Source organism: Hyla sarda, chromosome 1 (genome assembly GCF_029499605.1).
Source record: "Hyla sarda isolate aHylSar1 chromosome 1, aHylSar1.hap1, whole genome shotgun sequence".
NCBI lineage: Eukaryota > Metazoa > Chordata > Amphibia > Anura > Hylidae > Hyla > Hyla sarda.
Window position 1 is genome coordinate 3,943,657 of NC_079189.1, and position 26,755 is coordinate 3,970,411.

Consider the following 26,755-nt stretch of genomic DNA (forward strand, 5'->3'; position numbering starts at 1 on the left):
AGATCGTGGGGGGCCCAGCTTTAGGATTAGATACTTATTTCCTATTCTAAGACATTTTCTCTGGACACCCACTTTAATGTTCTGACATGGAGACAGATAAGAGACAATCAGCGTTTTATCTAATAAAGACAGAGAACTCCCGGATATAATTACAGGACAGGAAAGAGTCACCAGGGAGGATGAGGAGGAGACGGACAAGTAGTGACATCCATTCAGATTTATCTACAGCTCAAACCTTTTATCATACCTGGGGTAACACCTCCTGGAATTATTACATACCTGGGGTAACACCTCCTGGAATTATTACATACCCGGGACAACACCTCCTGGAATTATTACATACCCGGGACAACACCTCCTGGAATTATTACATACCCGGGACAACACCTCCTGGAATTATTACATACCCGGGACAACACCTCCTGGAATTATTACATACCCGGGACAACACCTCCTGGAATTATTACATACCCGGGACAACACCTCCTGGAATTATTACATACCCGGGACAACACCTCCTGGAATTATTACATACCCGGGACAACACCTCCTGGAATTATTACATACCCGGGACAACACCTCCTGGAATTATTACATACCCGGGACAACACCTCCTGGAATTATTACATACCCGGGACAACACCTCCTGGAATTATTACATACCCGGGACAACACCTCCTGGAATTATTACATACCCGGGACAACACCTCCTGGAATTATTACATACCCGGGACAACACCTCCTGGAATTATTACATACCCGGGACAACACCTCCTGGAATTATTACATACCCGGGACAACACCTCCTGGAATTATTACATACCCGGGACAACACCTCCTGGAATTGTTACATACCCGGGATAACACCTCCTGGAATTATTACATACCTGGGAAAACACCTCCTGGAATTATTACATACCTGGGATGACACCTCCTGGAATTATTACATACCTGGGACAACACCTCCTGGAATTATTACATACCTGGGACAACACCTCCTGGAATTATTACATACCTGGGACAACACCTCCTGGAATTATTACATACCTGGGACAACACCTCCTGGAATTATTACATACCTGGGACAACACCTCCTGGAATTATTACATACCTGGGACAACACCTCCTGGAATTATTACATACCTGGGACAACACCTCCTGGAATTATTACATACCTGGGACAACACCTCCTGGAATTATTACATACCCGGGATAACACCTCCTGGAATTATTACATACCCGGGGTAACACCTCCTGGAATTATTACATACCCGGGGTAACACCTCCTGGAATTATTACATACCCGGGACAACACCTCCTGGAATTATTACATACCCGGGACAACACCTCCTGGAATTATTACATACCCGGGACAACACCTCCTGGAATTATTACATACCCGGGACAACACCTCCTGGAATTATTACATACCCGGGACAACACCTCCTGGAATTATTACATACCCGGGACAACACCTCCTGGAATTATTACATACCCGGGACAACACCTCCTGGAATTATTACATACCCGGGACAACACCTCCTGGAATTATTACATACCCGGGACAACACCTCCTGGAATTATTACATACCCGGGACAACACCTCCTGGAATTATTACATACCCGGGACAACACCTCCTGGAATTATTACATACCCGGGACAACACCTCCTGGAATTATTACATACCCGGGACAACACCTCCTGGAATTATTACATACCCGGGACAACACCTCCTGGAATTGTTACATACCCGGGACAACACCTCCTGGAATTGTTACATACCCGGGACAACACCTCCTGGAATTATTACATACCCGGGGTAACACCTCCTGGAATTATTACATACCTGGGGTAACACCTCCTGGAATTATTACATACCTGGGACAACACCTCCTGGAATTATTACATACCTGGGGTAACACCTCCTGGAATTATTACATACCTGGGGTAACACCTCCTGGAATTTCCTCCTTCACTTCCCTCATACACTGGTGATCGGCCCAGAAATCCGTCTCCTCTTCTGGTTCATCTTTAACCTCGACCTTAATATTAATCTGATCTTCAACCTGAATGAACAAGAAAAAAATTTTATAAAATAACTTTAGTTCGCTCCCTTTCTGGTCATATTATGGGGAGACTATAAGGACCCCCCTATAGAGATATAGGATCAGCCTCATCTACCTGATGCTTCTCTGGGACATTTCCCTCTGGACAGTCCTGGGAATACAGAGGACGGGGACACCTCTCGGGTGGATTTCTATCAATGACTCCATCTGTAGGGAACACACAGGGAATGAATACATCAGTGCTGGATAGATTTCTATGTTACTAGGTAGTGAGAGTGATATCTATATATATGTCTCTTCTTACCTTGTGATGTGAGGGGCCGGTGATCCTCCATCATGACTATGTCCTGGTACAGATCCTTGTGTCCTCCAACTCCTCCACTGAATAATAGACAGCGATGTCCTAATGGGGTCAGTTCTGGAGACCTCACCTACAAAAAGACATCGATAACATAGAGCGGCGCCAAAGATGGGGGACAACAATGGTGGAAATGTAGATGGGGGGGACAACAATGGTGGAAATGTAGATGGGGGACAACAATGGTGGAAATGTAGATGGGGACAACAATGGTGGAAATGTAGATGGGGGGACAACAATGGTGGAAATGTAGATGGGGGACAACAATGGTGGAAATGTAGATGGGGGGACAACAATGGTGGAAATGTAGATGGAGGACAACAATGGTGGAAATGTAGATGGAGGACAACAATGGTGGAAATGTAGATGGGGGACAACAATGGTGGAAATGTAGATGGGGGACAACAATGGTGGAAATGTAGATGGGGACAACAATGGTGGAAATGTAGATGGGGGACAACAATGGTGGAAATGTAGATGGGGGGGACAACAATGGTGGAAATGTAGATGGGGGGACAACAATGGTGGAAATGTAGATGGGGGACAACAATGGTGGAAATGTAGATGAGGACAACAATGGTGGAAATGTAGATGGGGGACAACAATGGTGGAAATGTAGATGAGGGGACAACAATGGTGGAAATGTAGATGGGGGGGACAACAATGGTGGAAATGTAGATGGGGGGACAACAATGATGGAAATGTAGATGGGGACAACAATGGTGGAAATGTAGATGGGGGGACAACAATGGTGGAAATGTAGATGGGGGGACAACAATGGTGGAAATGTAGATGGGGGGACAACAATGGTGGAAATGTAGATGGGGGGGGGACAACAATGGCGGAAATGTAGATGGGGGGACAACAATGGTGGAAATGTAGATGGGGACAACAATGGTGGAAATGTAGATGGGGACAACAATGGTGGAAATGTAGATGGGGGGACAACAATGGTGGAAATGTAGATGGGGGGACAACAATGGTGGAAATGTAGATGGGGGGACAACAATGGTGGAAATGTAGATGGGGGACAACAATGGTGGAAATGTAGATGGGGGGACAACAATGGTGGAAATGTAGATGGAGGGACAACAATGGTGGAAATGTAGATGGGGACAACAATGGTGGAAATGTAGATGGGGGGCCAACAATGGTGGAAATGTAGATGGGGGGGGACAACAATGGCGGAAATGTAGATGGGGGGACAACAATGGCGGAAATGTAGATGGGGGACAACAATGGTGGAAATGTAGATGGGGACAACAATGGTGGAAATGTAGATGGGGGACAACAATGGTGGAAATGTAGATGGGGGGACAACAATGGTGGAAATGTAGATGGGGGACAACAATGGTGGAAATGTAGATGAGGACAACAATGGTGGAAATGTAGATGGGGACAACAATGGTGGAAATGTAGATGGGGGGACAACAATGGTGGAAATGTAGATGGGGACAACAATGGTGGAAATGTAGATGGGGGACAACAATGGTGGAAATGTAGATGAGGACAACAATGGTGGAAATGTAGATGGGGACAACAATGGTGGAAATGTAGATGGTGGGACAACAATGGTGGAAATGTAGATGGGGACAACAATGGTGGAAATGTAGATGGGGGACAACAATGGTGGAAATGTAGATGAGGGGACAACAATGGTGGAAATGTAGATGGGGACAACAATGATGGAAATGTAGATGGGGACAACAATGGTGGAAATGTAGATGGGGGGACAACAATGGTGGAAATGTAGATGGGGGGACAACAATGGTGGAAATGTAGATGGGGGGACAACAATGGTGGAAATGTAGATGAGGGGACAACAATGGTGGAAATGTAGATGGGGGACAACAATGGTGGAAATGTAGATGGGGACAACAATGGTGGAAATGTAGATGGGGGGCCAACAATGGTGGAAATGTAGATGGGGGGGGACAACAATGGCGGAAATGTAGATGGGGGGCCAACAATGGTGGAAATGTAGATGGGGGGCCAACAATGGTGGAAATGTAGATGGGGGGGGGACAACAATGGCGGAAATGTAGATGGGGACAACAATGGCGGAAATGTAGATGGGGACAACAATGGTGGAAATGTAGATGGGGGGGACAACAATGGTGGAAATGTAGATGGGGGGACAACAATGGTGGAAATGTAGATGGGGGGCAACAATGGTGGAAATGTAGATGGGGGGACAACAATGGTGGAAATGTAGATGGGGGGACAACAATGGTGGAAATGTAGATAGGGGGACAACAATGGTGGAAATGTAGATGGGGGGACAACAATGGTGGAAATGTAGATGGGGGGCCAACAATGGTGGAAATGTAGATGGGGGGGCAACAATGGTGGAAATGTAGATGGGGGGACAACAATGGTGGAAATGTAGATGGGGGACAACAATGGTGGAAATGTAGATGGGGGACAACAATGGTGGAAATGTAGATGGGGGACAACAATGGTGGAAATGTAGATGGAGACAACAATGGTGGAAATGTAGATGGGGCCAACAATGGTGGAAATGTAGATGGGGACAACAATGGTGGAAATGTAGATGGGGGGGGACAACAATGGCGGAAATGTAGATGGGGGGACAACAATGGTGGAAATGTAGATGGGGGGCCAACAATGGTGGAAATGTAGATGGGGGGGACAACAATGGCGGAAATGTAGATGGGGACAACAATGGTGGAAATGTAGATGGGGACAACAATGGTGGAAATGTAGATGGGGGGGACAACAATGGTGGAAATGTAGATGGGGGGACAACAATGGTGGAAATGTAGATGGGGGGCAACAATGGTGGAAATGTAGAAGGGGGGACAACAATGGTGGAAATGTAGATGGGGGGGACAACAATGGTGGAAATGTAGATGGGGGACAACAATGGTGGAAATGTAGATAGGGGGGCAACAATGGTGGAAATGTAGATGGGGACAACAATGGTGGAAATGTAGATGGGGACAACAATGGTGGAAATGTGGATGGGGGACAACAATGGTGGAAATGTAGATGATGACAACAATGGTGGAAATGTAGATGGGGACAACAATGGTGGAAATGTAGATGGGGGGACAACAATGGTGGAAATGTAGATGGGGGACAACAATGGTGGAAATGTAGATGGGGGGACAACAATGGTGGAAATGTAGATGGAGGACAACAATGGTGGAAATGTAGATGGAGGACAACAATGGTGGAAATGTAGATGGGGGACAACAATGGTGGAAATGTAGATGGGGGACAACAATGGTGGAAATGTAGATGGGGACAACAATGGTGGAAATGTAGATGGGGGACAACAATGGTGGAAATGTAGATGGGGGGGACAACAATGGTGGAAATGTAGATGGGGGGACAACAATGGTGGAAATGTAGATGGGGGACAACAATGGTGGAAATGTAGATGAGGACAACAATGGTGGAAATGTAGATGGGGGACAACAATGGTGGAAATGTAGATGAGGGGACAACAATGGTGGAAATGTAGATGGGGGGGACAACAATGGTGGAAATGTAGATGGGGGGACAACAATGATGGAAATGTAGATGGGGACAACAATGGTGGAAATGTAGATGGGGGGACAACAATGGTGGAAATGTAGATGGGGGGACAACAATGGTGGAAATGTAGATGGGGGGACAACAATGGTGGAAATGTAGATGGGGGGGGGACAACAATGGCGGAAATGTAGATGGGGGGACAACAATGGTGGAAATGTAGATGGGGACAACAATGGTGGAAATGTAGATGGGGACAACAATGGTGGAAATGTAGATGGGGGGACAACAATGGTGGAAATGTAGATGGGGGGACAACAATGGTGGAAATGTAGATGGAGGGACAACAATGGTGGAAATGTAGATGGGGACAACAATGGTGGAAATGTAGATGGGGGGCCAACAATGGTGGAAATGTAGATGGGGGGGGACAACAATGGCGGAAATGTAGATGGGGGGACAACAATGGCGGAAATGTAGATGGGGGACAACAATGGTGGAAATGTAGATGGGGACAACAATGGTGGAAATGTAGATGGGGGACAACAATGGTGGAAATGTAGATGGGGGGACAACAATGGTGGAAATGTAGATGGGGGACAACAATGGTGGAAATGTAGATGAGGACAACAATGGTGGAAATGTAGATGGGGACAACAATGGTGGAAATGTAGATGGGGGGACAACAATGGTGGAAATGTAGATGGGGACAACAATGGTGGAAATGTAGATGGGGGACAACAATGGTGGAAATGTAGATGAGGACAACAATGGTGGAAATGTAGATGGGGACAACAATGGTGGAAATGTAGATGGTGGGACAACAATGGTGGAAATGTAGATGGGGACAACAATGGTGGAAATGTAGATGGGGGACAACAATGGTGGAAATGTAGATGAGGGGACAACAATGGTGGAAATGTAGATGGGGACAACAATGATGGAAATGTAGATGGGGACAACAATGGTGGAAATGTAGATGGGGGGACAACAATGGTGGAAATGTAGATGGGGGGACAACAATGGTGGAAATGTAGATGGGGGGACAACAATGGTGGAAATGTAGATGAGGGGACAACAATGGTGGAAATGTAGATGGGGGACAACAATGGTGGAAATGTAGATGGGGACAACAATGGTGGAAATGTAGATGGGGGGCCAACAATGGTGGAAATGTAGATGGGGGGGGACAACAATGGCGGAAATGTAGATGGGGGGCCAACAATGGTGGAAATGTAGATGGGGGGCCAACAATGGTGGAAATGTAGATGGGGGGGGGACAACAATGGCGGAAATGTAGATGGGGACAACAATGGCGGAAATGTAGATGGGGACAACAATGGTGGAAATGTAGATGGGGGGGACAACAATGGTGGAAATGTAGATGGGGGGACAACAATGGTGGAAATGTAGATGGGGGCAACAATGGTGGAAATGTAGATGGGGGGACAACAATGGTGGAAATGTAGATGGGGGGACAACAATGGTGGAAATGTAGATGGGGGGACAACAATGGTGGAAATGTAGATGGGGGGACAACAATGGTGGAAATGTAGATGGGGGGCCAACAATGGTGGAAATGTAGATGGGGGGGCAACAATGGTGGAAATGTAGATGGGGGGACAACAATGGTGGAAATGTAGATGGGGGACAACAATGGTGGAAATGTAGATGGGGGACAACAATGGTGGAAATGTAGATGGGGGACAACAATGGTGGAAATGTAGATGGAGACAACAATGGTGGAAATGTAGATGGGGCCAACAATGGTGGAAATGTAGATGGGGACAACAATGGTGGAAATGTAGATGGGGGGGGACAACAATGGCGGAAATGTAGATGGGGGGACAACAATGGTGGAAATGTAGATGGGGGGCCAACAATGGTGGAAATGTAGATGGGGGGGACAACAATGGCGGAAATGTAGATGGGGACAACAATGGTGGAAATGTAGATGGGGACAACAATGGTGGAAATGTAGATGGGGGGGACAACAATGGTGGAAATGTAGATGGGGGGACAACAATGGTGGAAATGTAGATGGGGGGCAACAATGGTGGAAATGTAGAAGGGGGGACAACAATGGTGGAAATGTAGATGGGGGGGACAACAATGGTGGAAATGTAGATGGGGGACAACAATGGTGGAAATGTAGATAGGGGGGCAACAATGGTGGAAATGTAGATGGGGACAACAATGGTGGAAATGTAGATGGGGACAACAATGGTGGAAATGTAGATGGGGACAACAATGGTGGAAATGTAGATGGGGACAACAATGGTGGAAATGTAGATGGGGACAACAATGGTGGAAATGTAGATGGGGGGACAACAATGGTAAAAGGTCTAAAGAACAAAACTCATCAGGAAAGACATAGACCGGCATTCATCATTGTAGGTGTAAGAGAAGCATTTGATACATTTTGTGCAGGTCACATTTTCTGACATTTCTCTCTTTTTCACCAAAAGGCGCAGTTCATAAAACCTTTCCATATCGTGTGTATTTCCGAAGTCAGTGGATTGCAACTCGAAATCAGCAGAAATGTGTAAACGAAAAGGCGCAAATAATCCCTGCTTGCGCCTTTTTTGCGCCATTTCTAGACATAAAAAGCTGTCTTAACGACAATTGACGTAAATGTCAGCCATAATGCCGTGGTACTTAACGCACCATGACGTACATTTATGCTACGCCATGACCGCGAGCACCGTTCCGGTGCTCGTGGTCATGGCCTAGCATAAATGTACGTCATGCGCAGCAGGTCCTGGCTGCTATCTGCAGCCAGGGACCAGCCGGTAATGGCGGACATCAGCTACAACGCAGATATCCATCATTAACCCCTCAGTTGCCGTAATCAATACAGATCACAGCATCTGCAGCATTGTGGTACTTTGAATGGATGATCGGATCTCCCGCAGCGGGGATCCGATCATCCAATATGGCGGCCGGAGGTCCCCTCACCTTCCCCCGTCCGTCTCCAGGAGTCTTCTGCTCTAGTCTGAGATCGAGCCGACCAGAGCAGCAGATCGCAGACAACACTGATCAGTGCTATGTCTTATGTATAGCACTAAACAGTATTAGAAATCTAAGGATTGCTATAAATAGTCCCGTAAGGGGACTATTAAAGTGTAAAAAAGGCGGTATATAAAGCTGGGTGGCGGGCGGTATATAAAGCTGGGTGGCGGCAGTATATAAAGCTGGGTGGCGGGCAGTATATATAAAGCCGGGTGGCGGGCGGTATATAAAGCTGGGTGGCGGGCAGTATATAAAGCCGGGTGGCGGGCCGGTATATAAAGCCGGGTGGCGGGCCGGTATATAAAGCCGGGTGGCGGGCGGTATATAAAGTTGGGTGGCGGGCCGTATATAAAGCCGGGTGGCGGGCCGGTATATAAAGCCGGGTGGCGGGCAGTATATAAAGCCGGGTGGCGGGCACTATATAAAGCCGGGTGGCGGGCAGTATATAAAGCTGGGTGGCGGGCAGTATATAAAGCTGGGTGGCGGGCAGTATATAAAGCTGGGTGGCGGACAGTATATAAAGCTGGGTGGCGGGCACTATATAAAGCTGGGTGGCGGCAGTATATAAAACTGAGTGGCGGGCAGTATATAAAGCTGGGTGGCGGGCACTATATAAAGCTGGGGGGCGGGCGGGATATAAAGCTGGGTGGCGGGCGGTATATAAAGCTGGGTGGCGGACAGTATATAAAGCTGGGTGGCGGGCACTATATAAAGCTGGGTGGCGGGCACTATATAAAGCTGGGTGGCGGGCACTATATAAAGCTGGGTGGCCCCTAATGGAGTGGCCCTAGTACTGATGGGGCCCGTCCTCTCCTCCAGTATATAAAGCTGGGTGGCGGGCACTATATAAAGCTGGGTGGCCCCTAATGGAGTGGCCCTAGTACTGATGGGGCCCGTCCTCTCCTCCAGTATATAAAGCCGGGTGGCGGTATATAAAGCTGGGTGGCCCCTAATGGAGTGGCCCTAGTACTGATGGGGCCCGTCCTCTCCTCCAGTATATAAAGCTGGGTGGCGGGCAGTATATAAAGCTGGGTGGCAGGTAGTATATAAAGCTGGGTGGCGGGCGGTATATAAAGCTGGGTGGCCCCTAATGGAGTGGCCCTAGTACTGATGGGGCCCGTCCTCTCCTCCAGTATATAAAGCTGGGTGGCGGGCACTATATAAAGCTGGGTGGCCCCTAATGGAGTGGCCCTAGTACTGATGGGGCCCGTCCTCTCCTCCAGTATTACCGGCTGATGGGCTCCGGACTGTAGCTATAGGATTAGGTATCGGGGCCAATACCGGGATCAGGACCCTAATACTGATCACTGATGGCTCCATAGTACGGACACTAGAAGGAAGTGGTAACCATGGCGACTACTCCACCAATAGGAATGAGGGAGAGGAGAGGAACACTGACAACACAATGTAACAAACCCTCTGCATAGAAACTCACCTCACACTATGGTAGATGCTATTTCCTAGGCAGCTAAAGGACCTGTGATGATGTCATGCCCATGTGACCAGTCATGTGACTAGACTGGAGTAGGCGGAGTCAGTCTGGAGAACAATAGATTTGGCGGTTGTGTAGGGTGTTGCTGTACTGCTTCTTGCGGACAGAGCATTACGGCAACCCCCCCCCCCCCCATCCCTGCGGAGCGTTACGGCAACCCCCCCCCCCCCCCCTCATCCCTGCGGAGCGTTACGGCAACCCCCCCCCCCTCATCCCTGCGGAGCGTTACGGCAACCCCCCCCCCCCTCATCCCTGCGGAGCGTTACGGCAACCCCCCCCTCATCCCTGCGGAGCATTACGGCAAACCCCCTCATCCCTGCGGAGCATTACGGCAACCCCCCCCCCCCACCTCATCCCTGCGGAGCATTACAGCAACCTCCCCCCCCCCACCTCATCCCTGCGGAGCATTACGGCAACCCCCCCCCCCCCCCCCCCCCTCATCCCTGCGGAGCATTACGGCAACCCCCCCCCCCCACCTCATCCCTGCGGAGCATTACAGCAACCTCCCCCCCCATCCCTGCGGAGCATTACAGCCCCTGGACTAGAACTTCCAGACGGAGTCTGTCCATGATGGGAGTAGTAGTCCTAACTGTCCAAAAGGAGTCCTGCACCTGGGGGATGTGCAAGTGCCGTCCCTCAGCACTGCGGTACAACTACTCCCATCATGGGACAGACTCTGACGCCCGCCCCCTGAACGAAACTATATGGGAAGGGGGCGTGACAGCGGTCGCGCCCCCTTTCCATAGACTTTCATGAGGGGGCGGGCGTGACGTCATGAGGGGGGCGGCCTCGAACACGGAAGCCCGTACACAGTGTTCAGAGTAATGAACTTCCGGACGCTGCGAGCGGAGCTCCGAAAGGCAGGGCAGTGGAGAACCCCTTTAACCCTGAACTGCTCAGCAGCAGCAGCAGCGTGGATTAAAAGGGTATTCCAGGAATATTATCATTTTTTTTTATATCAACTGGCTCCAGAAAGTTAAACAGATTTGTAAATTATACAATGAAAGAGAGGTAGCGTGCACTCACCGCGGGTAAACAGCTGCAGGCCCCAGGTCCGGGATCACCACGACATAGACGATAAGGGGCGCTCAGAGGCTACGCCGGCTGTTTCGGACGTAGGAACGTCCTTCTTCCTGGAGCGCCCCTTACCGTCTATGCCGTGGTGATCCCGGACCTGGGGCCTGCAGCTGTTTACCCTCGGTGAGTGCACGCTACCTCTCTTTCATTGTATTGTTTGATACTTTATCTAGTGTGTGCACCCCGCAGGTGCTGCGTTGTTACTTATCGGGCCCGGAGGCTGCCAGTGTATACCAGCGGTATTGTATATCTGCATGTTTAGCTGAACGGTGTGCTCTCTCCTCCTCCAGTGGCTTAAGATTTGTAAATTACTTCTATTAAAAAAAAATCTTAATCCTTCTAATAATAATCAGCTGCTGAAGTTGAGTTGGTCTTTTCTGTCTGGTAACAGTGCTCTCTGCTGACATCTCTGCTTGTCTCGGGAACTGCACAGAGTAGAAGAGGTTTGCTATGGGGATTTACTTCTACTCTGGACAGTTCCCAAGACAGGTGTCATCAGAGAGGACTTAGACAGAACTTAACTTCAGCAGCTCATAAGTACTGAAAAAGCATTAAGATATTTCAATAGAAGTAATTTATAAATCTGTTTAACTTTCTGGAGCCAATATTTATTTATTCCTGGATAACCCCTTTAACTCTTTTCTTGCTGGGCTCCTGTATAGTATACAGGGGTGCACTATGTACCCCTGTATACTATACAGCCAGCTGACATAGGTAGTGATGCTCTGCACCCTGTATATGTTTATACTGGGCATCACTCGTTACGTCCTTACACTCCGTGGGCCGGGCGCTCTACATCTGACCCACACAGTGGTACCAGAAGGCAGTGAAAAAATTGCCACAGGGTACAAAAATAACCAACCAAAATAATCTACAAAACACTTCTACCTCCTCCAACATTGATAAATTCCCCCCTAAATCCTTACTTACCGTGGCCGATGTTCATGAGCATCCCTTGTCGCACTGACACTTCACACTATACTGGCTTGTGATTTATGTTATTATTTTGCTTCATTGTATCCTATACACCAGACTGTTTAGTATGTACCAAATACTGGTTATATAGAAGTTATTGTGACTATGTAACAGGTCTAGAATGTGTTCAATATTTGGAAAACCCAATAAAAAATATTCTGGTCACCGCTGCGCACCGGGCGGTGATTGGAACGGGATGACTGCTGATATCTATTAGCAGCCATCCCAGCACATCACCTGAGACCCCCTACCTTGTCGGCAATCGTCGTGATTTGCCGGTCTAATCACAGCTTTTCCGGCCTAATCTGGTCTCTGGTGACCGCCCCCGGCTGTGGAAACTTGTGTCCTCCTAATGCAGAGCAGGGGGAGGGGAGATGAGAAGCTGTGCACTTCAAATCTCCACTGCTCCGCCTTCTTTCTGCCATGCAGACCTGTGGGGGGGAGATGAGGGGGCGTGGCTTCTTTCTGCCATGCAGACCTGTGTCCTCTGCCTTCGATCCCCCCAGCTCTAGCTTCGGAAACCTTCGCAGAGCTGAGGGGAGGTGCGGACGCAAGTCTGCACGGGGCGCAAGTTTCCACCTCACAGCGCCGCTAATAGCCAGCATGTGGCGCTCAGCAGTCTGTATGGAGCGGGCTCCGGACTCGTGCCCGCTCCATACTCTGCAGCCCCAGGCTGTTCTCAGTAGCCGGCGATCGCCGCAGCTGGCTATTAACCCTTTAGATAGCCGCTGTAAAAGCTGACAGCGGCGTCTAAAGGGACATGTGAATGCTCCCTGGTGGGCTAGTGGGGTGGATCGCCCCCCCCCCCCCAGTGCGATTGTGAGGGGACGATCCACTATGGAGGTAGTCGCAGGACTTACCTCTGTTCCCTGCTGTCTGTGGTTCTGTCATTGATAGATCCTGGCTGGACCAGGCTCTATCAATGGATCACAGAGCACACAGATCAATGGAGTTCAATAGAACTCTATTCATCTGTATGAGGAATCTAATGATTCCTCCTATAAGTCTAATAAAGTGTAAAAAAAAAAAAAAATTACTTAATAAAAGTAAAAAACAAACAAACACATTAACCCTTCCATGTTAAAAGTTCAAATCTCCCCCTTTTCCTATATAAAAACATGCAAACATAATAAAAATAAACATATTTGGGGGAGGCGTGGCTAGCCATGCTGGTGTGAAGACGTGCGCGCCTGAGCTCCGGTCCTGCACCCCTGTTATTTCAGAGACCTCCGGGGGATTTTGATGGGCAATACTCGTAAAAAGCACCGTAAAGGGGCCCAGACCCGACCTACCTCTCCAAAGCGGGACCTTACCGGCTACTTCACCCGCTCACAGCCGCGCCGAAGCTCCTCGCTGCCGCCGGGCAAGATGGCGGCTCCCTCATCTCCTGCTGTGAACCTCGCGGACCGGCCTGCGGGCGGGCCACCTGCCTCCTCCTGTGCCACAGCTCTTCAAGATCTGACGCCTGACTTCTCCTCACTGCCTCCCGGACTCCAGCCGCAAACCACCACTGCTTCTGCTGCGCTGTACCTTCCGGCTTGCCCTTCTCGGCAGCAGCAGACGGAGCTCCAGGAGATGTGCTGTGCTGCGCCAGCTGGTGGTGGGGCGCGATCCCCGGACACTCGGCTGCCTCCGTACACAGATCCTCTACAGCCTGCATCCGGAAGACCTCCGGCTCCCTCGGGAGATCAGGTGAGCCGGGGATCCCCCATACACAGCGGTGCTGCCATGCCCCAGGGACCTGGGCCCACCGCTCCTAAGACTGCACCTGCATTCTCCCCCTCCATCACTCCTCTGCTGCAGGGGGTCCCCACCTGGCCCCGAACATCCCCGTTTACTGTCCCTGGGGACTCTGGCCGCCCCTCCATGGAGCTCCACAGTGGGTCCTCCATCTGCCCACCTGGACTGGCCCCCACTATCTGGACAGTGCCCACCCCTGGTGATGGCTATCTATGCTGTGCCATCCCCTGGCTCGGCTCCTAAGCTGACCATGGCACCCCTGTCCCCACAGTGGTCATCTGGCTCCTCCTGGGACCCCCCTCCTCAATGCCTCTCATCTCCCCCTAGAGATGGAGGCCTGTGTCCTCCCCCGGACAGCTGCCAGCCTCTGCACCCTCCGGAGTTAGCTGCCCATGTGCCTGAGGACCCCACACTGAGCTTGAGGGGCACACCACCTGTTATCCGCACTCCTCCATATCCAGGCTCTCCTGCGCTGGGGGTGACTTCTGCTGTGGTTCCTGCTACTACACCCGACCGCCCGGTCACATTAGCGGATCTTCAGTCTTTAATGTCTTCATTACCTAATAGAGAGGACTTTTCCTTCATGGCTAAACAAATGGTGCAGGAATGCAAGCAGGAATTTGCTCAACTGCACTCTGAGGTGTCCACCTTATCAACTAGGGTGGACACGGTTGCCATTGCTCAGGAATCTTCCGCTGCCTCGCTTCATGCTCTTCAGGAAACCGTGCAGAAACACAGTGATCAGCTCTTTATCTTGCAACAACACTTGGACGACATTGAAAACCGTAATAGACACAATAATATTCGCAGTTTATCTGAAGCTGTTGGCCCTGAGGAACTGTATCCTGCTTTATTGACTATTTTCAATGACTTGTTGGATAGGCCAGCGGATGCCTATATTGAGCTGGATAGGGCACATAGGGACCTTTGTCCTCCTCATCCTGATGATAAACTCCCCCGGGATGTCATATGTCGAGTACACTTCTAGATGATATCTAGATGATATCCTGCGAGTGGCCCGCTCTCGGCGCCGAATTCTCTACAAGGACATTGAGGTACAACTGTTCCCGGACTTGTCCCGCCATACCTTGGCTCAGCGTGCGGCTCTCAGACCGCTTCTGGAAGTGCTGCGTGAACAGGGTCTGAATTACCGCTGGGGGTTCCCGTTCTCTCTTACGGTCCAGAAGAATGGCAGGATTTGCTCCCTACGCTCTCCAGATGACCTCCCAGGTTTTCTCCAGGACTTGGACATTCCCTCCCTTTCCCTGCCAGAGTGGCCATCCCTCACTCCCCTAGCTCCCAAGAGGCCTATCCAGCAGTCCCCTCAAAAGTCCCCCAAACAACCCCGTGCTGGACTTCCACCTAGAGGTTCCCGCCGCCAACGACTGGTCACCCGCTGGGAACCGGCCCCTACTCCCTCCCGTACGGGGCCCTCCTCTGCCACTTAATGTTGTTGCATTTTGTTGTTTCTAACTGCCTTTTTACGGTGCTTTGTTTTGCAGGTTTACGTTGGTCCCTGGAGAGTTCTCTTGTGACCGCTCTCATGCCCTTTCCTACCCTCTCCTTTCTCTTGGCTCCTCTCTTTCCCTTCCCCCTTTCCTTTCTGCCCTTCTTTCCTGCTCTTGTTTATCTGTTTTCCTCTCCAGGGTTCTCCGATCTCTACATTTCTTCTATGTCTCTCTTGCTGCTCCGGCTATTCCCCCGGAGGTCTCTTCTGACTGCTCTGTTGTGCTCAATTAGGGGTGCTGGGCTTAGGCCCCCTTCTTGCTTGCTGGTTTCCTACTTCCCCCCCCCCCCCGTAGGGTGGAGACAGTGCCAGGCCTCTTTCCCAGCGTTCGTCTCCTTGGTCTTGGACCACTTCTCTCTTAACTCGAGTTGCAGTAGTGGAGCTACTGCGGTTTTTGTAGTTTATTTTTCTTGTTTCTGCTCCCTCTCTCTCCTCTTCTCTCTCTTACCTCCCTTTCTCTTCCCTGCTTTTTCTCTCCCCTCTTCTCTCCCTTCCCCCCATGTGTGTCTGTGTCTTACTTTTATCCCTCTCCCTTTCTTAGGTGCCCGGCTGGGTGCGCGCTCTCTGCTCCGATGTCCTCGGCGGCGGAACTAAACGTTGCCTCCTTTAATGCACAGGGACTTAATGTTCCGGTGAAACGGACGCAGATTCTGCATCATCTCCACAAGCGTAAAGTACACATTGCTTGCTTCCAAGAAACTCATTTTATGTCTGGTCATGCCCCTGCCCTCAAGAATAGGTACTATCCGGTTTAGTTCTGTGCCAATAATCCGGTGGCGCACGCTAACGGGGTGGCTATAGCTCTCCATAAATCTCAATGTTACCCTAGACCCCCTGGCAAGATTTGTTATCTTACGCCTTTCCCTAGGGAGGACCACCCTTACAATCATCAATGCTTATGTGCCCAATCAGGGTCAGGTGGACTTCCTGGTCACCCTGGTTGACTCAGCTCTACCTATTGTCTCGGGTACTGTGGTCCTCTGCGGGGATCTGAATTTAACTCTGGACCCCACGTTAGATAACTCTACAGGGCGGGCCAGTTTGTCTTACACTGCCATTAAATGCGTAAAACATGCCCTTGCTCTATTACACTTGACTGACATGTGGCGGTTGTACCACCCTTCAGACATGGACTACAGTTTCTTCTCTTCCCCACACGGGTCCTACAGTAGGCTGGATTATATTCTAATCCAACATTCTGCCTTGCCCTGGGTTGCATCCTCCTCCATTGGCAACATTCTGTGGTCGGATCATGCCCCAGTTTTTTGTTCTCTCCACCTCCCGGCTCTGACTAGGTCAGCCTGGTCGTGGCGGCTAAATGAATCCTTGCTTCTTGACCCTCTCTGTATGGCTGACCCGACTGTTTCTGCCTTTGGGGACGATCATGCCTCTTACGCCACGGCTCCGTTTTACCAATGAGAGGCGCTCAAGTGTGTCCTTAGTGGTGTCCTTATCAAACATGGCTTCCGTCTTAAATGGGGCAGGGCCCAGGCCCTTCGTAATGCTCTTCATCTGGTTTCTTCTCTAGAGTTGCCCCATAAGCGCTCGCTTTCCCCTTCCATCCTCAGGGAATTGCAGCTAGCCAGGCTTGAGGTTAAACGTCTATTAGTGGAATCCTGGGGTCGTTTGCTCCAGATGGGCAGGAGCCAGTTCTACAAATATGGCAATTATGTGGTCGCATGCTGGCCAGGGCGCTCCGCGCTAGGGTAGCTCAAGTTCATATCCCCTGTATACGTAATCTGGCAGGTTCAGTGGTGCACTCTACCCCGGACATTACTTCTGCTTTTCATACCTTTTTTTCTGATCTGTATAACATTCCCCACCCCCCTTCCCCTCCACTGCCCATGCCGTCCCCATTCCCTCCGCCCTCCTCTGAGGGCATGGAGTTGTTGGAGACCCCTTTCTCCCCAGAGGAACTGGCCCTGGTGATCAAGGACCTGCCAGGTGGGAAAGGTCCCGGGCCCTGATGGGTTCACAGCAAAATTTTACAAAACACTTATAGATTCCCTTTCCCCTTTTATGTTGCGGGCCTTTAATTAAATCTCTCCTTCTAATCCCATCCCTACCACTTCAACGGTGGCCCATATAGTGCTTATCCCCAAGCCAGGTAAAGACCCCCAATCCTGTGGGAGTTATCGTCCCATTTCCCTCCTGAATAGTGATTTAAAAATCTATTCCAAATTAGCGATTCGTCTTTAATTCTCTTCTTCCCTCCTTAATCCATCTAGACCAAGTGGGTTTTGTGCCAGGGAGGGAGGCCAGGGACAATACTGTCAAGACTGTCCATCTTATTCATTTTGCCAGGTCTAAAGCCCTCCCTATGATGTTCCTTTCCATTGATGCGGAAAAGGCATTTGATAACATATCCTCAATTCACAGCTAAGGTCATGGCCCTTTTTCCGCTCCCCGACGGCCCGCTTGAAGGTTAAGGGTTCTCTCACTGACCCTTTCCCTATCTATAACGGCACACGCCAGGGCTGCCCCCTCTCTCCTCTTCTGTATGTGCTGGTGATGGAACACCTCCTTGCAAACATCAGAGCGGACCCCAATATCCGCGGGGTTGTGGTTGGCGCCCACGAATATAAATGTTCCACTTTTGCGGATGATCTTCTCGTCTACCTAACAGACCCCGTTGTGTCATTGCCCAATCTCATGGCCCACCTCCGGGAGTTTGGCCTATGGTCTAATTTTAAAATTAACTTTCAACATTTCCTTGCCGGCTCATACAGAAGCTTCTCTCCGTTCGAGTTTCCCTTTCACCTGGCCCCCACACAGTATTACTTATCTAGGGACAAAGATGCCGTCCGATCTTTCTCAACTGTTCTCCCTCAATTTCTCTCCCCTCCTGGCACAATTTCGTGCTGATCTTGCTACCTGGAATAAGAGGGAGTTCTCTTGGTTTGGTCGGATGGCCATCATTAAAATGAACCTACTACCTCGTTTGCTTTATCTCCTGCAGACCATCCCTATTCATCTCCTTGTCTCTTTTGCGCCTCCTGCAGCAATGTTTTGGGTTGTTCGTCTGGTCTTCGACACGGCCTCGCCTGAATCGTTTTCTGCTTTCCAGACCTAAATTATCTGGAGGAGCGGGTCTGCCTGATTGACGTTTATACTTTCTTGCCTGTGTGCATGCCCATGTCCTTGACTGGTCGTACAACTCCACTTCTAAGCTGTGGGTCCACCTGGCCCAAGATGTTTGCCCCAAGGCCCTGGCCACCTTGCCTTGGACATGGTCTTCTGCCCAACATGCCTCCTACCCAACTTCTTATTCCACACGCCACACTCTTACCTCTCTGCACTCTACGAGATCAGGTGGTGGCCTCATTGATCGCCAGGGTCCCCTCCTACCGATTACGGATCACCGAGGCTTCCCGTCTGGAGCCTCCTCAGAGGGGGCCTTTTTTGCCGCCTCCTTAACTGCTCCTCTCCGCTTTTGTCACATACTGGCTGAGCCTCAGCTTAAACCACTAGATGACCTGCTCCTGGAGAGGCCGTCTTCCCGACGGGCCCCTTTTGCCTATCTTCAACTGCGCCACTTTTACTCCTCGCTCCCTGCTCATTTTGCTCTGCACCAGGACTTAACACCTTTTGAACGCCTTTGCACTGCTTCATCGTACCCTAGACACTGCATTTCCATTCTCTATGATCTATTACTCGCCCATCGTTCTCTCTCCCTGCCGGCTTATTGCCTCTCCTGGGAAGCGGAGTTGGGTAAATCATTCTCTCCGGAGGAATGGGCCAGGTGTTTCTTCCTGACTCATAAGGCCGTAATCACCACCAAGGCTCAAGACTCCTGCTTTAAAATGATGTCCTGTTGGTACCGCATTCCAGCGCAGCTTCATCGCTGGTACCCTTCGGTTCCCGAGACATGCTGGAGATGCAGAACTGCAGTGGGTACGATGACGTATGTATGGTGGGATTGCTCTGCGCTGGCCCCCTTCTGGCGAACGGTTCTCCAAGTGATTTCTGAAGTGTCGACTGTCTCTATCCCTTATACCCCAGAAGCCGTCTTGCTGTTTATGTTCCCGATGGCGCAGTCTAGCTATAAGCAATCGCTTGCTCGCCACCTTCTTCAGGCAGTCAAGACTGTCATCCCCATGAAATGGAAATCTCCAAACCCCCCCCCCCACCATTGAGGAATGGTTTGCAGAGGTCGTTCAGACTCTGCGTATGGAGGAGTTATTAGCCACCCTTCCTTCTGATGCGGCCCGTGTGGAGACCGTCTGGCTCCCATGGTCTCTGTTTTGCTCCTCTGATAGGTATAGAACCCTGAGATAGCTTACAGAAGCTAGGGTGGTGGATTTGCCCACGCTCAGCCGGTCCTCCTCTCCTCCTTGTTTGTGGTCTGGCCCTCCTTTCCTTATGACTTCCTCCCGTGTCTTTTCTCTGTTCCCTCTTTCTGTACTTCCCCTTTCCCTTCTCGCTCTTCTACTGTTTGTCACTTCATGTGCATCCTTATCCTTGATATAGTGTTTGCTCGCTTTTCTTGTCTTAGAAGTGGCGTGATCTCGTACCCTGCCCTTCCTCTGGGCTTGTTCTTCTTTGTGATCCTGCGTTCCATTGTAGGTGCCCTCGAGCACCCTACCTCTTTGCCTTGCTACTCTTCTCCTTATCTCGCTACTTTCTACACTTCTCCATTTGCAATGTACGCTTAATATGCTGCCTATTTTGATGACTTTGTTGTTCTGCTTTTAGTCCCTTTGGGCCTTCCCTGGCCCCTGGACCTTTGTGTGTCCCCTAGTTACATTTTGCATTACCCTGTATACTGTTTTTATTGTGTTCTCAATAAAACCTCTTTTGAATTGAAAAAAAAAAAACATTTGTTATCACTTCATGCGTAATTGTACGACCTAATATAACATTATGTATCCGGTACAGTAAATGTAGAAAAAAAATACCAAACCACAGAATTGCAATTTTTATAATTTCCCAGAAAAAAAAAGTTAAAAAGTGATTAAAAAGTCAGATCAATACCAAAATGGTACCGATACAAAAAAAACAAATTATGGTGCAAAACATTAGCCCTCATACAGCTTGGTATATGGAAAAAAAAATAAAGCTACAGGGGTCAAAAAAATGGCAATTAAAAAAATTCCAAAAAGTTCAGAATTTTTTAAAAATGTAAAACATGACGTAAACTATACAAATCTGGTATTGCTGTAATCAGGCGACCTAAAGTATCAAAATAACATGTTATCTCAAGGAAAATGGCGTAGAAAAGAAAACCACCAAATCTGCAAAATTGTATTTTACTATTTCAATTTCACCACCTATTTTTTGGTTCAGAGAATATGTTATTGAAAAATTAAAAGGTATCATTATAGTAGGTAGTTATGGCTATTATAGGGGGAGGAGGGAAAAAAAAAAAAAAAAAAGCGCGTAAAAGCAAAAAATTGGCCTGGACAAGTGGATCATCATGAGGGACAAGTAGATTTTGCTCCATTTTAGTCCTGTGGATAAGTAGTTTTTTATAAAGTTTCCACACCCCCTGGTCACGAAACAATCTTTTCTAAACTAGTCCCTAACTACTCCTGACACCCCTCCCACCCTTAAATGTTTTCCAAGCTTAAAAAGCTGTTTCTTACCTGTTATCTTGCAGGCTCGATGTCACTGAAGAATGCTAGGGGACCACTTTCGCCTTCAGGCTGTCCCGGCTGCAGTATGAGCGTTAGGATTCATGCCAGGCCAGCATGAGCCTAAACTCCAGAAGAGACTTATGGCTGGGACATGTAGGGAGACTCCGAGTGGTCATTTTTTCAAAATTAAAATACACAATTTTTTTTTATTTTTAAATACATGAAATGAGAAAGTTGTTTGGAATACAGTAATATACAAAATATCAAAGGTTTTTTTGATGACAGGTACTCTTTAATTCTCACAACAGAACGTAGAAACATCACATTTTACAGTTACCCGAGATCTCATATTTCCATTCTTCATATTATTATATATTTATGATTATTTAATTTGCCTATCAGTCTCCTGTGTGAATTCTGTTATGTGCTGAAATTTGGAATTTAGTTTCAAAACGTTTCCCACATTCAGAACATGAGTACGGCTTATCTCTTGTGTGCATTCTCTTATGTACAAAAAGGGTTGATTTTTGCGTAAAGTATTTCCCACATTCTGAACATGAATATGGCTTCTCTCCTGTGTGAACTCTCTCATGATTTGAAAGATGTACTTTACTTCTGAAACATTTCCCACAATCTGAACATGAATATTGCTTTTTTTCTGTGTGAGTTCTTTCATGTACACCAAGATGTGCTTTACTTTTACAACACTTCCCACATTCAGAACATGAATATGGCTTTGTTTCTGTGTGACTTTTCTCATGCCTATCAAGAATTACTTTACTTGTAAAATGTTTCCCACATTCAGAACATGAATATGGCTTTTCTCCTGAGTGACTTCTCTCATGTAGAACAAGCTCTGCTTTAGTTATCAAACATTTCCCACATTCCATACATGTATATGGCTTCACTCCTGTATGAATTCTCTCATGTAAAACAAGCTCTGATTTAGTTATAAAACATTTACCACATTCTGAACATAAATATGACTTCTCTCCTGTGTGAATTCTTTCATGTACAAGAAGGTTTGATTTCTGTTTAAAAGATTTACCACATTCTGAACATGAATATGGCTTCTCCGCTGTGTGAATTCTTTCATGTACGACAAGGTTTGGGAAACCTTTCCCATGTTTCTGATCTGTCCTTGTGGTAACAATGTGAGGTTGGTCAGGAGAAGGTTCGTCATGATCAGGTGGATTATTACAGGATAGATCTGGATGGACATTAGGGGTAAGGAGGTCTTCTCCTGAGGAGCGCTCCATCATATCTTCATATTCTCCTTTATCATTCAGGAATAACATGAAGTTTCCCTCAGAATTCTTACTGGGATTTTCTGTTGGGATAAAAATGGATTATGGGAAATGTATAAAAAAAATATTAGGTTGAAAACACACGTGAAGTATTTATGCAGTTTTTGATGGTCATCTGACCCCAGAAGAGAGTACAAAGGAAAGGAGATGATCCCCCCTTTATAGCTTCCAGGAAAGAGGAGGTAACATTGGCCACGAATTCTTATCACTAGTCCAACTTCTATATCCAGAACTGAAAACTAGAGTTAGATGTTATTTAGATCTCCCCCTCCCCCAACCATTACACCTCCTACACTACAGGACACACCTGACCAGAAGGGCTCATCCATTCATGCTGCTTGTGACCAATTTTAAACCCCCCCCCCCATCAGTATGGGGCCACAGAGGTTTGGATCCATCTGATCAGGTGATGTTTCTGCTCAGTGAGACCATTTTTGGCTCTTTTCCCCCCTGGGGTCTCCCCTTTCTGTTCCCCTTAGATACAATGAGCAGGGAGCTGGTTGTCTGCTGTTGTAGCCCATCTGTGCTGAGGAGCGGTGAGTTGTGGGTTGGGACATGTTAGGTACCAGCGTTGGGTTTGGTTGCACTTTCCTGACTATGCTCCGCCTCTTCCTGAGAACGATTCCTGACATCCTCCTCTGACCCTTTAGGTGACAAGTTCTTTCTGTCCACAGGATCCCCTTTCCCTGGATGTTTTTCCTCCATGGCCCCATTCATGGTCGACTCCACACAACTGCACAAGGTTGGGAGAGACATCCGGGCCCCAATGACCGGACCTCACTCCAAGTCCTCACATCACTGGATTGTCCCAGAAAATGTGGATTCACACTGAGACCGATCCCCAGAAAACTCATCCCTGGATTTTATGTTCCAGAGTCAGAAGTCTCATGTCCATACAGGGGAGACCCAATCATGGGGGCCGAGAGATCTAATAGAGGGGCTGTATACTGTACAGTCATGGCCGTAAATGTTGTCACCCCTTAACTTTTTCTAGAAAATGAAGTATTTCTCACAGAAAAGGATTGCAGTAACACATGTTTTGCTATACACATGTTTATTCCCTTTGTGTGTATTGGAACTTAACCAAAAAAGGAGGAAAAAAGGCAAATTGGACATAATGTCACCAAACTCCAAAAATGGGCTGGACACAATTATTGGCACCCTTTCTAAATTGTTGAAAAATAAGATTGTTTCAAGCATGTGGTGTCCCTTTAAACTCACCTGGGGCAAGTAACAGGTGTGGGCAATATAAAAATCACAGCTGAAAGCAGATAAAAAGGAGAGAAGTTCACTTATTCTTTGCATTGTGTGTCTGTGTGTGCCACACTAAGCATGGACAACAGAAAGAGGAGAAGAGAACTGTCTGAGGACTTGAGAATCAAAATTGTGAAAAAAATATCAACAATCTCAGGTTACAAGTCCATCTCCGGAGATCTAGATTTGCCTTTGTCCACAGTGTGCAACATTATCAAGAAGTTTACAATCCATGGCACTGTAGCTAATCTCCCTGGGCGTGGACAGAAGAGAAAAATTGATGAAAGGCGTCAACGCAGGATAGTCCGGATGGTGGATAAGCAGCCCAAAACAAGTTCCAAAGATATTCAAGCTGTCCTGCAGGCTCAGGGAGCATCAGTGTCAGCGCAAACTATCCGTCGACATTTAAATGAAATGAAACGCTATGGAGGAGACCCAGGGGGACCCCACTATGGAGGAGACCCAGGAGGACCCCACTGCTGACAAAGAGACCTAAAAAAGCAAGACTACATTTTGCCAAAATGAACTTGAGTAACCAAAATCCTTCTGGGAAAACGTCTTGTGGACAGATGAGACCAAGATAGAGCTTTTTGGTAAAGCAAATCATTCTACTGTTTACCAAAAACAGAATGAGGCCTACAAAGAAAAGAACACAGTACCTATAGTGAGATATGGTGGAGGTCGATGTTTTGGGGGTGTTTTGCTGCCTCTGGCACTGGGGGCCTTGAATGTGTATAAGACATCATGAAATCTGTGGATTACCAACGGATTTTGGGTAACACTGTACAGCCCAGTGTCAGAAAGCTGGGTTTGCATCAGAGATCTTGGATCTTCCAGCAGGACAATGACCCCAAACGTACATCAAAAAGCCCCCAGAAATGGATGACAACAAAGCCCTGGAGAGTTCTGAAGTGGCAGCAATGAGTCCAGATCTAAATCCCATTGATCACCTGTGGAGAAATCTTAAAATTGCTGTTGGGAAAAGGCGCCTTCCAATAAGAGACCTGGAGCAGTTTGTAAAGGAAGAGTGGTCCAACATTCCGGCTGAGAGGTGTAAGAAACTTATTGATGGTTATAGGAAGCCATTTATTTCACTTATTTTTTCAAAAGGGTTTGCAACAAAATCTTAAGTTATCATAACTCTTTCAATTTTGCACCTAAAAATCCATATGATGGCTTATTTTTTGCACCACCAATTTTACTTTGTAATGACGTCAGTCATTCTAATCAAAAATGTACTGCGAAATGGAGAAAAAAAAATAGTTGCGAGACAAAATAGAAAAAAAAACCACCATTTTGTAACTTTTGTGGGCTTCTATTTCTACGCAGTAAATTTTTCGGTAAAAATGACACCTTCTCTTTACTCTGTAGGTCCATACGATTAAAATGATCCCCTACTTATATAGGTTTGATTTTGTCATACTTCTGGAAAAAATCATAACTACATGCAGGAAAATGTATACTTTTAAAATTGTCATCTTCTGACCCCTATAACTTTAAAATTTTTCTGCGTATGGGGCGGGATGAGGGCTCATACGCCCCATATTGCGCCATGATCTGAAGGTTTTAGCATCACCATTTTTGTATTGATCAGACTTATTGACCAAAAATAAGGAGATTTTTTAGACTTACCGTAAAATCTCTTTCTCGAAGGATCCATTGGGGGACACAGAACCTTGGGTATATGCTGTTGTGTCTAGGAGGCTTGACACTACGGTAACCAAAAAGTCGGCTCCTCCCAGCAGGATATACCCGCCTCCAGGCCACTGAGCAATTCAGTTTTAGTCACAGAGCAATAGGAGAAGACCAACAGGTCAAAGGAAAAACCATGACCTGTCCGAGAACCAGAAGAAAAATCAACTGAACACACCCTCGGACAGATCACAGAAAAGGAACCCCTGAAAAGGGCGGGAGCTGTGTCCCCCAATGGATCCTTCAAGAGAGATTTTACGGTATGTCTAAAAAAATCTCCTTTTCTCTATCGGCTCCATTGGGGGACACAGAACCTTGGGGCGTACCAAAGCCGTCCCTTGGGTGGGCAGAGAAAAAAGGTCAGGCAGTCGGCTGTACCACCGCCACCTGCAACACTTTACGGCCCATACTAGCATCAGCCAATGCAAAAGTATGAACCTGGTAGAATCTTGAAAAAGTCTGCAAAGACGACCAGGTGGCCGCTTTACAGATCTGCGAGGCAGAGGCCTTGTTCCGGAGAGCCCAGGATGCTCCCACAGAATGGGTGGAATGAGCCACAACCCTGAAGGGTGGGATCTTCCCCTTGCAGCGGTAAGCTTCTGAAATAGCACAGCGGATCCACCGGGAAATGGTGGCCGGGAAAGCAGGCTGTCCCTTTCAACGACCTTCCGTAAGGACGAAATAAGAATCGCACTGACGAAAAGAAGAGGTGACAGAAAGATAAGTCCGAACAGCCCGTACCACATCCCATTTGTGGAGTAAGCGCTCCCTGGGATGAGAAGGAGCGGGACAAAGGGAAGGAAGGACGATGTCCTCGTTGAGATGAAAAGCCGAAACGACCTTAGCTAAGAAGGACGGATCTGGCTGGAAAACAACCTTGTCCTGATGAACTATCAGGAAAGGAGAACGGCAGGAGAGAGCTGCCAGTTCAGATACTCTCCTAATGGAAGTAATAGCTATAAGAAAAGCCACCTTCCAGGATAGGAGACGAAGGGGAACCTCCCTAAGAGGCTCAAAAGGTGTGTCCTAGCGAGCGCCTAGAACTAAGTTCAAGTCCCAAGGGGGAGAAGGGGACCGGTAAGGGGGGACAGCGTGTGCCACGCCCTGAAGGAAGGTCCGGACATGCCAATTGGAAGCCAGAGAATGCTGAAAGAGAATGGAAAGGGCCGAAACCTGACCCTTAAGGGAGCTGAGAGC

The 26,755-nt window shown here is 48.2% G+C and overlaps 1 protein-coding gene across 1 annotated transcript in view; it reads right to left on the minus strand.

Moving 5' to 3' along the window:
• The window catches only part of LOC130306231 (uncharacterized), an 870,792-nt gene that overhangs the window by 826,133 nt on the left and 17,904 nt on the right, over window positions 1–26,755 (minus strand). Inside the window, exons 5-6 of the mRNA XM_056552075.1 lie at window positions 2,183–2,274; window positions 1,944–2,067 (exon numbers count right to left, since the gene is read on the minus strand). Of these exons, the coding sequence (XP_056408050.1) occupies window positions 1,944–2,067; window positions 2,183–2,274 (216 nt within the window). The remainder of the gene's footprint in view (window positions 1–1,943; window positions 2,068–2,182; window positions 2,275–26,755) is intronic.